Genomic DNA, 13,253 nt, shown 5'->3' with positions numbered 1-13,253 from the left:
TTTACATCACGGTTTCTGCAGCAATTATTGTGGCTCTTAAATCTTTCAGCTTTTCACACTTTGCAGTTCTGTTGGGACAGACACAGAAATAGCAGGCACACAGTTGACCTTGGTGGGGAAACGTTATGTTCGTATACGTGCCTGAAGTAGTAGGAATAAAAAGCATAAATAGGGAAGACCAAGAGTCAATTGTTGCAGGATGACTGCAGTGCTACTATCAAATGGTCACTGATGGAACAATAGCAACTCTTATTCCCTTAATGGTCCAAATGGGTCAAGTGACAAGCTTGCTACTTGATAAAAACATCTCCAGCTGATTGCATGTAATTTAATCCATCTATCTTTGTTTCTCGATTTCTCAACTCACCCCCACAAGCCCCCTTTCTGTGCTGGTTCTTGTACCAATAGTTGAACAATTGATATATATGAAGATTACCGGGAAGCTTCTAATGTGTGGCGTTTTGTTGTATTTTTGTATATTCTGTTGGAAACCACACAGAGTGGCTGGGGCACAAAAAATAATTTTTTATTATTTACCACTAGGGTTGTCAGAGAATTCCGATGAAAACAGAAACGGGAGCAGTAATTGCTGATTTTTTGCTTATTTGTCCCATGTCCAGTACAGAAATCAATCCATTTGTGGTTTCTATTGTATTCAATACACAAATGAGAAGTAACTGATTGTTTCCTGCCCCCATTTCACTTCCTTTGCATCTGAATTAACGGGGTAGAATAATATAATCACAACACAATTTTTGTAATTTACTCAATTAATTATGTAAGTTATGTAATATTGCCATGGTGGGTAGTGAGACAAACACAATAGCTTTTGGCGGAAGGTGAACAGTAGCAGAAGAGAAACAGTGATGCTACAAATTAAATCCTTTCAATTAAATGAATTGAAAGTTCTTATCTAAAGCTGTGATTAATGCATCAAATTATTCATCAAATCAATTTATCCATTTTGCTTGTAGTCATCTTTATTTATTCTTCAATACCTTATAGTAAGGACTGAACTTTCAAGTGTTCAAAAACAAAAGAGATATAAGCAAAGCTATAATTATCAATAGTTACCCTGCTCCCTTGCGAACCTTTGTAACCTTTCGCTCCTTCTACATCATTATCCGCTCCAGAATCTCCCTAAATAAATAAATAAATAAGCTGAGGTTTACCTTCATGAAGATAAAACCAAAGTGTTGAATAATACACAGAGTAACACAAAAGTTGCCATTCATTGTGTAATCAAGATCTGAGATATACCCACCCTTAAGGTTTTTAATTACTTGAGAAGCATGCATTTTCTTTATATATAACAAGAATATTGTAGCGCCCTTTCATATTACTGCTGAATTGGAGCAAATGTCAATCAGGTGTTTTTCCCCCCTGGATTGACATTTGTTCCAATTTATCGCTAAAGAGCGGATTTTCCAGAAGAAAGCAGCGGATCAAGGGCAAGTTGGACCCATGCCTGGAAAACATGGGACAAGCAGAAAACTGCTTGGACCCTTTGTTTCTAGGCAGAGGACAAATGCAAGACTGGGCGAGCCCTAAGAGAGGCTGTTGATATATATTTTAGTGAATTATAAATACAGTCAGAAACTGCAACCAAATGTATGGTGCAGTAGTATGTTCATGGAGTGCGGAGAATACTTACATGATCTCCCTGGAAGCCTTTCTCACCTTCACCACCAGGAAGTCCACTTGGTCCTGGGCTGCCCTGGAGATGGAAAATAATTCTGTGAAAACCTCCCAGATGGTTTTGATTTGTGGCTGTTTCAAAACCGAGAGAGTTGGGACCTTGCTACCCTTTCCTGTACGGTGAGGCTGCCCTTTGTAACCTTCACAATTGACTTTTCTAATGTGCTTGATATACGGCTGCACTGAAATATGACCCGGAATCTGCAGGTGGAACAAAATGCTACTGCTAGTGAATATTGGGAAGTGAGGGCACAACCAACTTCTTTTGCAACAGCTGCACTGGCTGCTTGCTAGCTTCCAGTTCAGGACCCAATTCAGGAGGCTGATGTTTACCGTTAAAGGCCTTCATGCATGAGCCTCCATATCTCTTTGTTCCACCAGTAACACCCTGCTCTATATGCATTCATTACATGAAATAGATATCAAAGGTAAGGAGCTGGGCATTCCCTGAAGTGTCCCTCAAGACTGTGGAATGGTCTTCTGGTGGAGGTCAGAGATTCTTCTATTTCAGCCTTTTGTTGGGACTATCAAAGCCATTTATTTCAGGTGACATTTGGCTGACTGATTCTTATCTATGGGATGCCATGATGTTCAGTGGTGGCTGGGACATGCTAACTAATACAATTATACCCAGTTCTCAATTAAGCCATTTTAAACCATGTGGAATGCATTTTTCTTTGTTGTTGTTTTGTTGTAAATGTCATTTGTGGTTTTGGTGCCCTCAGGTGCCATCAAACTGGTGTGGAATGGCTCGGTTTGGCGAGAGATAGGTAGCTTGGGGCACCTGATAGATTTTGTAATATTTACAAGGTCACAAAAAGTACAGTAGCTTTCCAGATGGGAGATGCCATTCAATACAGGCAGTTCAGAAAACTTCCCCCGAAAAGGAAAGACATATATATTTTCCCCAGATTATCATATGCAGAAACTGGGAAGCCCACCAAGCAAAATGCAAAGCTCACAGTGTCTACAATGTGTCCCTGTCAAAATTTAGTGCCAACATTTTATGGATGAAATTGCAATCTTCACATGCATGAGACATAGGCATTTTTTCCAATACAGTAGTACGTCGGGTTAAGAACTTAATTCGTTCTGGAGGTCCGTTCTTAACCTGAAACTATTCTTAACCTGAAGCACCACTTTAGCTAATGGGACCTCCCGCTGCCACTGCACGATTTCTGAAGTAAATTTCTCATCCTGCAGTAAAGTTCTTAACCTGAGGTACTATTTCTGGGTTAGCGGAGTCTGTAACTTGAAGCGTCTGTAACCTGAGGTACCACTGTATCTTAGGAAGCCCAGCTATCCTAAACTTTTTACTAGTCTGTGCGTACTAAACCTATTCCTTTCCTTTGAGAATTATATAAAAGTTCCTCACTTAAACAGTACACTGGCTTACCAACTCTGCTCAATGTCAAACTTGGAAGCAATGATAGAATTTGAAAATATACCTGCAGGCCTGCATCCCCCTTTTCTCCTTTGTGTCCTGGGAGTCCATGTGATCCCTTGAAGAAGATTTTGAAAATTAAATTATTTCCAGAGTTAAAAAAAAGACTGTGACACAAGGGGGTGGAAAATAACTTACCTCTCCTCCCTCAGTTCCATCAATTCCACCATCCCCTTTCTCTCCCTAAGAGAACAAAACCAGGCAATGAGTTACACTGCTACTCAGAAGAATCAGCCTGCATAAACAGTCCAAGAAATGTAGAATATTCGTCAACTCCAGCACCTGACCAAAGCCTAATAAGGATTTTTATGAATAGTGTCAGGAGCTCGTCCTACACTTGAGTAGGACCCTGGCAGAGACACAGGCCCGATTGGCATGTTCCCTCCCTCCTGGTCTTTCGTTCGGGAGCTTCAAAAGCTTTATTCTGCCCGAACATCACAGCGACCGATGCCAACAGACATCAGCACACTTAGGGATATGCAGACCTCAGCAACTCTGCATTTTGGCTAATCTACTTTATTTACATATAAACACACACGGAGCACTGCAACATGGCTCCCTCTCTCTCTAGCATCAGACAGCTAAGAGAAAGAACAAAGGACAATAGTCCCACTTCACGGAACACAGTAACACAAACATCCTGTCTCCGTCACTTCCTACTTTGTGGAGTCAAAACATACACCATCATGTGATAGGCAACAATCCCATGACTGCAAACATGGAGCAGGAATTCTAACAATTTTTAGGGCCCCCCTCCTTGACCCAGTGTCTCTCTATGATCCACTCCAAAATCTGCAAAGTTACCTGCCTCTAGTTTCACACCCTATCCCACCTTTTCTAAAGACCTAACCTCAGCCCAGAACTAAGAAATATAAAATATGCAACTGAGCCAGTTGTTTACATTAGTTTACTTTGCCCATAACAGTAGAAATTCTGTTTTGATAAGCACTAGACATAAAAAAACCTTCCATTTAGGGGAGGGAAATAACTCACTTCTGGCAACCTTATACAAAACAGAGACCAGAAGCTTTTGAATCGGATCTTCCTATGCCATTACTATAGATGTGAATCCTAGATTCATAGCCCATAATTTGCTACTTACTCTTGGGTTGAAGAGCTAACAGAAGGGGAAACGGTGCAGAGCAGGGGCTGGTGATTGGGGTGTGATGGCCAATGGCCAACTGTGGCTGTGACATGTTGGGAAAGGCCTGGTGGGCTGGCCAGAGAGGGCCTGGTGGACCAGTTGAAGTCCCCAGGCTGAAGACTTCCCAACACTAATGCCTCACTGATTGGGAACCTACCTTTGCCTATGAGAAGGCAAAATCGTTTCTGATATTCAATATCTAACAAGTGAGTGGGTTCCAGTTCCTCTTTCATTCAAAACAATCTTAGACAAATCACCTCAAGTGGCATGGGTGGAACTCCACGTGGAACTACACCATGCATCTTGGCAAGGTCATATTTTTCAGAGGAATAATGGTATGGAGGAGAAGGGGCTCAGTCCTTTCCACACTAGCCATTTTTGTATTCAAATTCCCCTCTCCCTTTCCCCTGTAGCTTTCATATTTATATCTATGATAGTAAGTGTGCATCTGGAACCCTACGTGGAGGAAAGCATATGCAGGGATTTTGAGAAGAAAATGCAGTTGACGGGGACTCTATGTTGTCACACCCTAACTCAAAATTTGTGTTTCTTGAGGCTGTTCCTCATTAAAAAATAATAATAATGGTGCTTTTTAACACTCATTTCATGTACAGTGGTGCCCCGCAAGACGAACGCCTCGCAAGACGGAAAACCTGCTAGACGAAAGGGTTTTCCGTTTTGGAGGCGCTTCGCAAAACGAATTTCCCTATTTTAAGAAGTCCTCCGCTGTCCGGGGTTTTTTAAAATGCTGGGGGTGGGAAGAAAAGCCCTTGTCCCCCCCGCCTTCAGAAGAGGTCAGGGGACAGACTGTCCCCGGACCTGGTCTGAAGTCGGTTTCCATAGGAACACATTGTTTGATTTTCAATGCATTCCTATGGGAAACCGTGCTTCGCAAGACGAAAAACTCGCAAGAAGAAAAAACTTGCGGAACGAATTAATTTCGTCTTGCGAGGTACCACTGTAATATGTAGCTCATCCATTGTTGTCGTCATCATCATTATCATTATAATTCCAGGAATAGGTTTATAAATCTTTCACATTCACCAAACAATCCCAATGTTTTTGCAGACATAAGTCAGCACAGACAACATTTTCTTACTGCACCTTTCTTCCAGTTCGGCCTTGTAGCCCCTGAAATATTAAAAACAAAACAAAACAGGTGTTCATTAAATGACAAAACAAAACATTACAAAATCCGTCTTTTGATTATTACTTTAATTGCTTAAGTGTATTCCTACCTTCATTCCTTGACTGCCTGGGTCTCCCCTATAGCCTTGGGGTCCCTCTGGCCCAGGGAATCCTCTGGAACCCTAAAAGAGAAAGATGATGTCAGTGGAAACAAGGACCCTACTATGAACTGAAAAATTATTTCAACATTGATATAACTTACTGGCTCGCCATCCTCTCCTGTATATCCGTGATGGCCGGACAAACCAGTAGATCCCTGAAAATAAAATTTTAATAAAGAAGGTCAATACTGAAATTTGGGGAGCATTCAGATGAAGTGGTTTCTTGAACAGTGGCTCAATATTTAGGAAAAGGTGCAGTCTGATAAATGCAACTTCAGTATTCTAGAGTGTAGAATATTTGCATGCAAGTTGGAGACTCTTACTTTTTCTAAAATTGAAGGGACCTTGTTCATTACAAGTGTTTATCTGGGATGTACAAAGCGTTGTATTGTTTTTGATATTTGGTTGGAAGCTGTCCAGAGTGGTTGGGGAGACCCAGTCAGATGGGTGGGGTATAAATAATAAATTATTATTATTATTACTATTATTATTATTATTCACTAAAACATTACCACTGCATGGAAGGCTGCCTTCATTTCCTATTCCTTGGAAGTCAAACGGAATCCATTCCAGAAGTCCGTTCTGAAACGTTGGGAAACCAAAGTGTGGCTTCTGATTGGCTGCAGGAAGCTCCTGCAGCGAATCAGAAGCCATGGAAGCCCCATCAGACATTCAGCTTCCAAAAGAACATTCAAAAACCGGAACATTCACTTCCGGATTTCAATCATTCAGGAGCCCATTTGTTCGGGAGCCAAGGCGTTCGAGATCCAAGGTACGACTGTAGTTTGAAATATCAAATATTAACTTGCAGAATTAATAAACAATAAAATCCAAGCATTTCTGTTTTCCTTGATGAGCGTTCGGCAAGTTTCTACAAGCTAAATATTAGATTTAAAATGTAAGTTATTTTATCAGTGGCATATGAACTCCTTGAATGTTCAAATTAGGAAACTGGTAAAGGCTTCCACATGAAAGATACTGCATGTGGAAAGGAGTCAACATACACAGATGGTTGTAGTAAATTAAATTATGCAAAAGCATCCATACCTGTGTTCCAATTTTCCCTTTTGGTCCACGGGGCCCTTCCTCTGGCATACACGTACAGAATTTGCAGCAGCATGTTCTCTCAGCAATTTGTGTCTTAAAAAGAGGAAATTGTCACAGATGAAACATATATTCTTAGAGTATTCCTGTAGCTTTAAATGTGATGAGAATTGAAATCACTGCACCCCATACCAATCACTTATTTTCTGGTCAAAGGTAAAAGGTAAAGGACCCCTGGATGGTTAAGTCCAGTCAAAGGCGACTATGGAGGTGCGGCGCTCATCTTGCTTTAGGCCAAGGGAGCCGGCGTTTGTCCTCAGACAGCTTTCTGGGTCATGTGGCCAGCAGGACTAAACCACTTCCAGGGCAACGGAACACCATGACGGAAACCAGAGTGCACTGAAACACTGTTTACCTTCCCGCCACAGAGGTACCTATATTTTACTTGCACTGGCATGCTTTTGAACTGCCAGATTGGCAGGAGCTGGGACAGAGCAACGGGAGCTCACCCTGCAGCATGGATTTGAACTGCCCACCTTCTGATCGGCAAGCCCAAGAGGCTCAGCGCTGCCCACATCCCTGTTTATTTTCTGGTATGAGGAGCATAAAGGAATGGACCCTTAAGCCTTTAAATGTCTTACAAACTTACCACAAAGGCAAACAGCCTGCTGGCAATATTTTGCGTACCCATACTTAATTGCTTGTTATATCCAAATCCCTTTCCAAATTCAATATCCAGAAGATCTGCAAAATTGGTAACTCCTTCCAGAGCAACTGTTATTATTCCATCCAGTCCTATTTGAAACATTGGTTGTTAAAAATATGTTACACGTATCTATTTCCCAGACTATTATTTGACCTCTTATTTTTCAATTCCTTATCCTGAAAGGTTAACTCGCATGCTATGTATGATATGGTAACTATAATTATATACAACGACAGTTGTACCTTAGAAATCGAACGGAATCTGTTCCGGAAGTCAGTTCGACTTCCAAAACATTTGGAAACCAAAGCCCAGCTTCTGATTGGCTGCAGGAAGCTCCTACAGCCAACTGTAAGCCGCGGAAGCCCCGTCGGACGTTTGGCTTCCAAAAATAGTTTGCAAGCCGGAACAGTCACTTCTGGGTTTGCGGCGTTTGGGAGCCAAAATGTTTGAGAACTAAGCTGTTCAAAAACCAAGGCACGACTCTAATCATAAACAATATCAGAGCGGTTTCTAACAATTATATATGAAACCATACACTAAAAACATATAAAAATGTTAAAATTGGAAATCACCTATAATGGAAAGATGCATTCTTAATTGCCTGACGGAATAGAAAAGTTTTCAGCAGGTATTTAAAAGTTAAATAAGAAGGCACACAATACTGGGCTGCTGGCCCTAAGGCAGGGGTTGGCAGCCTAAGGCCCATGGGTCACAAGCGACACACAGTCATTTAACCGCCCCACGAGCTGCCCCCAAACCAAGCCACCTACTCAGTGAGTCCTCACATGCTGCTCTAAAGTGGTGCGGCATGGGGACTCACTTTCGTGGCACTGGAAATCATGTCTGCACATGCCAGAAACTGAGGCCGCGGGCGCGATCTGGCCCACAGAGGGATCTCCGCTGGAGTGAACTGGCCCAGGCAAGGTAAACCTTACCGACCTCTGCCCTAAGGCTTACTTTCTTTTTGTCAAATGAGGCTTTCCAACCAGCAACACTCCAGCAGATGAGCTCAGTGATCAAGCTGGGATATAAGGTATATGGGCAGACTGTGGTGTCACATGTTGGACCAGTTGGAGCTTCTGAACCATGCGCAAAGGCAGCCCCACATCGAGCACATTGCAGTAATCCAGCCTTAAGGCTACAAACACATGGGCTACAGTGCTAGTTGTATATTGCAGAGATACATAACTGCAACACTGAACCAGAGTAGTCCAATGCTGAACCCATGCTCGAGATATGCTGTGCACATCCTGAATGTCATGTACGGGAGTTCCCCTCTCCCTTCGGGTGGCTCACCAATAAGAATTAATGAGCATTTGGTAGATTTATAGTCTTTTTATTACAGCATTCTGTTATGAGCACAAACAGGCAATTCTCCGCAAGGATATTAGCTGCCTACTCTGACTCCTCCTTGCGATTTCAGCAGCAAGGAGTGTGCCAAATGGAAGTTCCTCTCCCCCTGCGTCTCCTTTGTTCTCTGACACGCTTAGACCTCGAGTTTGGGGGAAGGGATTCCCCCCACTCTTGATTGATGTATTGCCCAGCTACTCCCTCCCTTCTGATTGCTTAGCTACTATATCATAGCTGGGCAGCTCCTTTCTCAACTGTGCAGCTTCTGTGTCTCCCTGCTTCTGGAGATGCTGGAAGCAAGGGGAGGCGAATATTCCCCCTCCTCTTATGTTAGGATCTGATCTTCCTGTGATTGCACCCCCCAATCTTCCGATTCAGACCAGCCCCTGACACTGAATAATAATAATAATAATAATAATAATAATAATAATAATAATGATGATGATGATGATAATTTATACCCCACCCATCTGGCTGGGTTTCCCCAGCCACTCTGGGCGACTTCCAACAACACACTAATATACAATAACCTATTAAACATTAAAAGCTTCCCTAAACAGGGCTGCCTTCAGATGTCTTCTAAAAGTTTGGTAGTTATTTTTCTCTTTGACATCTGGTGGGAGGGCGTTCCACAGGGCAGGAATAAGAATGTTATTATAGATTAATGCAACAAATTTTGTATATACCACTAGGTCATATAGTACCCTGAAGAGTCTCAATTTTCTGTCCCTTGAATGTCAAGGAATTCCTCCCTCCAGCCTTTTGATCTGAACAGTTCTGCTACTCTGGGGATGAACTGAAGGCACATGACACAGAAATCTTGCTGAAGCTATGTGGGGTTGAGTTTGGTTAGTGCCAGGACAGCAGACTTCCCGAGCGAGTCCTGCTGGTGCACTTCCCACAGGTGACTAGTGAAAGAGTATGCTAGACTAGATGGACCATTGACCTCATCCAACAGGCTCTTCGTATGTTCTTAGTGAAGAAGAAGAAGAAGAGTTTGGATTTGATATCCCTCCTTTCACTCCCTTTAAGGAGTCTCAAACACTCTGTGAGGTGAGTGGGGCTGAGAGACTTCAGAGAAGTGTGACTGGCCCAAGGTCACCCAGCCGCTGCATGTGGAGGAGCGGAGACGCGAACCCGGTTCCCCAGATTACGAGACTACCGTTCTTAACCACTACACCACACTGGCTCTAGTGCCTTACATATGTCACCTTGCATAACACCTTATTGTTATAACTATAACTTATCTGCGCTAAAACAATTATATTCTGATTTTATGTAACGTACCCTTTTTTCGAAGTTCTTCCGATTTCTTTTTAAGTACTTCTTTGTCAGCATCCAAGCCATCGGAGAAAACAAGCAAAACCTAAAAAGTATTAGAAAGGAAAGACTGAAACAGCAACTGCATATACCCCAAGAGCAACAAGATATATGGAAGTATGGTACAACTTCATTCATCAAATAGTCTAATGGCTAGCTAGACTGAAAGAATAACCGCACATCTGGGGAATGGAAATCTTTTTAGATGAAGTAAAACTAGGGATGGAAGAGAAATTTCATTCAGTGTGCATTTAAATACATAATCCAAATGGCAGCTGTCTTTTGAAATCTGCACTTTTCTGGATTTTGTGATTTGGTTCCTCAATCAAAATATGTACAAAATGTATATATGCCACGTAGATAAAAATGCATATATTAGTGAAAATAAGATACCAACATTCATTAGGGGGAAATGATTCCCAAAATTATTTTAGGAAGAACTGCATCCAAAAATATTGTTAGGAGAATGTGCTCTAAATGACAAACTTTCATCCAGATCTTTTGAATTATTTTTTTTGGAAGTGGTGCAGAAATGTGATTAACTGAATTTAAGACAGGGAAAAGGAGAATCTAAGAGAAGCTGAAAATTTGTTCCTTCTTAGTTAAGACTGACAGGTGACTACAAAGCAGATACAGTGATGGAGATTTGGATTATTCCGAAGGGTTAGCTGGCAGGTATGCGATAAAAAATACCGCTTACACAGTATTTAAGTACCATCTGTTGAGCATGAGAATAACTTACCTGGCTTCGCATGTGATTACCAGATACATTTTCAAATACATTCCAAAGGCTGTCTAGGAATTCGACATTGAGATATGATGGGCCGTTCAGTCTAACTTTCCGGAGATCCTCTAGGATTTTTTCATGGTCAACTTGGAGTGTCCGCAGAAAAGGTGTGTCTGTATTTTCTATTAGATTTGCCACACTGAACTGTGTTTTTGTTCCTTTGTTGCAACTCACAGCCCCATAAGATGTAAAGTCTTTTAAAATATCAGGGAGATAAGTCTCCAGAAGGTGCTGCTCATGGAAAATATGGTCTCCTGCTTTCTGAGATGAGATGTCGAATCCAATAACGACATCCATAAAACATACTGTTTTAGGGAAACACAATGATTAAAAAAAATAAAAAATCACAAATTAATTTTAAAAGTAAACCCTGGAAGAAGATAGGTACAGAAAGAGCAGTGCAGAACTGTATTCTAACAAACTTGAACCATTTATCCTTTGAGATTGGTTACTTCTAGGTATCTCAGGTGATATTCTAGATAAACATCTGCCTTAAGATTTTTTGATCAGTCTTTAACACCAGCAGTTCGGAGCGTTTCAGCCCTGTTTTTGAGTTTGTTTAAAATCTAAAACAGCTTATCTCGTTTTCCTTTGTAAGTTTTTTTAAACCTTTTTGTAAAGGCAATACTAGAGTTTTCACAGCTGAGTCCTCAACTCCTTATTACTACTGCTTGGCTTTCTTTAAACAGGGCTAGGTCTAAAACTTGTCATTGAGGTTTTCATACCTTTTTTGTAAACTCAGGGAAGCGTTTCAGCCCTGTTCTTGAGTTTGTTTAAAATCATTTAAGGTTCGTGATTTCTCTATTTCCTTCTGAAGAAACCGAATAGTTCAGTGAAACGAGGTTTGTAGCCGGCATCCCGTTATGGCTTTGTTCAATTCTAGGTTAATTTTTTCCTTAAACTTTATTTTTGTTATTTAGTTTAATTCTATAGCCGATTACTGCTCGTTTCAGGGATTTTCATGGCATTGTTTTGTGTAATTTTTTGGTTCTGTGACTGTCTTTTTTCTACCGGTTAAGATTTTTTACTGGCCAAGGAAGAAGTGGATTTATCCATATAGAGGCAAACTTGGAAATTTAATGGATGGATACATTTACCTGGATTTGCTTGGTTTAAGGGAAGGGTGACCAAAGTTTGAGCTGTCAAAGTTCTCAAGGAAATATGGGCTGCCTTCCCCTGACATTATGGGCTGGATTTTATGAAGATGCCTGCTGGAAAATACATTGAGCTGGATGGTTGTCCTTGAAATTCCTATTTTAAAATTGTCAACAGATTACAGTGGTAAGGTAAAGTAAAGGGACCCCTGACCGTTAGGTCCAGTCGTGGCCGATTCTGGGGTTGCGGCGCTCATCTCGCTTTACTGGCCGAGGGAGCCGGCGTACAGCTTCCAGGTCATGTGGCCAGCATGACTAAACCGCTTCTGGTGAACCAGAGCAGCGCACGGAAACGCCGTTTACCTTCCCGCTGGAGCGGTACCTATTTATCTACTTGCACTTTGCGGTGCTTTCGAACTGCTAGGTTGGCAGAAGCAGGGACTGAACAACGGGAGCTCATCCCGTCGCGGGGATTCGAACCGCCGACCTTCTGATCGGCAAGTCCTAGGCTCTGTGGTTTAACCCACAGCGCCACCCGCATCCCGATTACAGTGGTACCTCAGGTTAACTACTTAATTCGTTCCGGAGGTCCGTACTTAACCTGAAACTGTTCTTAACCTGAGGTACCACTTTAGCTAATGGGGCCTCCTGCTGCTGCTGCTGTGCTGCCAGAGCACAATTTCTGTTCTCATCCTGAATAAAAGTTCTTAACCTGCAGTACTATTTCTGGGTTAGTGGAGTCTGTAACCTGAAGCTTATGTAACCTGAGATACCACTGTATAAATGACAAGAGGAGATATTTGAATTGGAAATGAAAGAGGACTCTGACAGGTGGAATCTTGGACCAATTGGACTGAGCAGATACAAAGTAGTAGGAAAACATCTAGTGAAAGTGAACTATTAGGTTTTCATACACACAGAAGGAAGGAAAAGAATTTATTTTAGAAATAATAATTATTGATTGATCATGGATTGATAATTTGTTGAGTAATCTCACTTGTAGATATTGTAAATGTTAATCTATTGTACGTGCAGGAATTGGCAAGTGGATAGCTGATGGCTGAGGATAATGAGTTAAAAACAAAAAAAAGTAATATAAGGTTAATTGCAAGGAATGGGATGTGAATTAGAAATAACTAGGAAAATAATGCAGCAACAGGGGGAAACTATGAACACATCAACAATGGAGTGTGGGAAACCAATTTTTGAAAAAATTGAATTACATGTGCTTTTATTTGTGGTTGATTTGGGGGAAAAATGGAAAATCAATAAAAGTGGTTTGGCCACAAAAAATAAATAAAAATAAAATTCCACTGGCCAACCATACATACATTGAAATGGACTATATAAAATGATGCTTAGCAAATTTCAGCAACA

General features: G+C 41.4%; 1 protein-coding gene across 1 annotated transcript in view; it reads right to left on the bottom strand.

The window, feature by feature from the left end:
- Nucleotides 1–13,253, bottom strand: part of LOC114607442 (collagen alpha-6(VI) chain-like) — a 71,383-nt gene that overhangs the window by 26,872 nt on the left and 31,258 nt on the right. The window contains exons 9-19 of the mRNA XM_077916351.1: nt 10,738–11,087; nt 9,963–10,041; nt 7,269–7,414; nt 6,623–6,715; nt 5,677–5,730; nt 5,525–5,596; nt 5,391–5,417; nt 3,281–3,325; nt 3,147–3,200; nt 1,655–1,717; nt 1,075–1,140 (exon numbers count right to left, since the gene is read on the bottom strand). Of these exons, the coding sequence (XP_077772477.1) occupies nt 1,075–1,140; nt 1,655–1,717; nt 3,147–3,200; nt 3,281–3,325; nt 5,391–5,417; nt 5,525–5,596; nt 5,677–5,730; nt 6,623–6,715; nt 7,269–7,414; nt 9,963–10,041; nt 10,738–11,087 (1,049 nt within the window). The remainder of the gene's footprint in view (nt 1–1,074; nt 1,141–1,654; nt 1,718–3,146; nt 3,201–3,280; nt 3,326–5,390; nt 5,418–5,524; nt 5,597–5,676; nt 5,731–6,622; nt 6,716–7,268; nt 7,415–9,962; nt 10,042–10,737; nt 11,088–13,253) is intronic.

This window comes from Podarcis muralis, chromosome 12 (genome assembly GCF_964188315.1).
Source record: "Podarcis muralis chromosome 12, rPodMur119.hap1.1, whole genome shotgun sequence".
Lineage (NCBI taxonomy): Eukaryota > Metazoa > Chordata > Lepidosauria > Squamata > Lacertidae > Podarcis > Podarcis muralis.
Note: the sequence above shows the minus strand (reverse complement) of the source record. Positions and strands in the feature narration are given on the sequence as shown.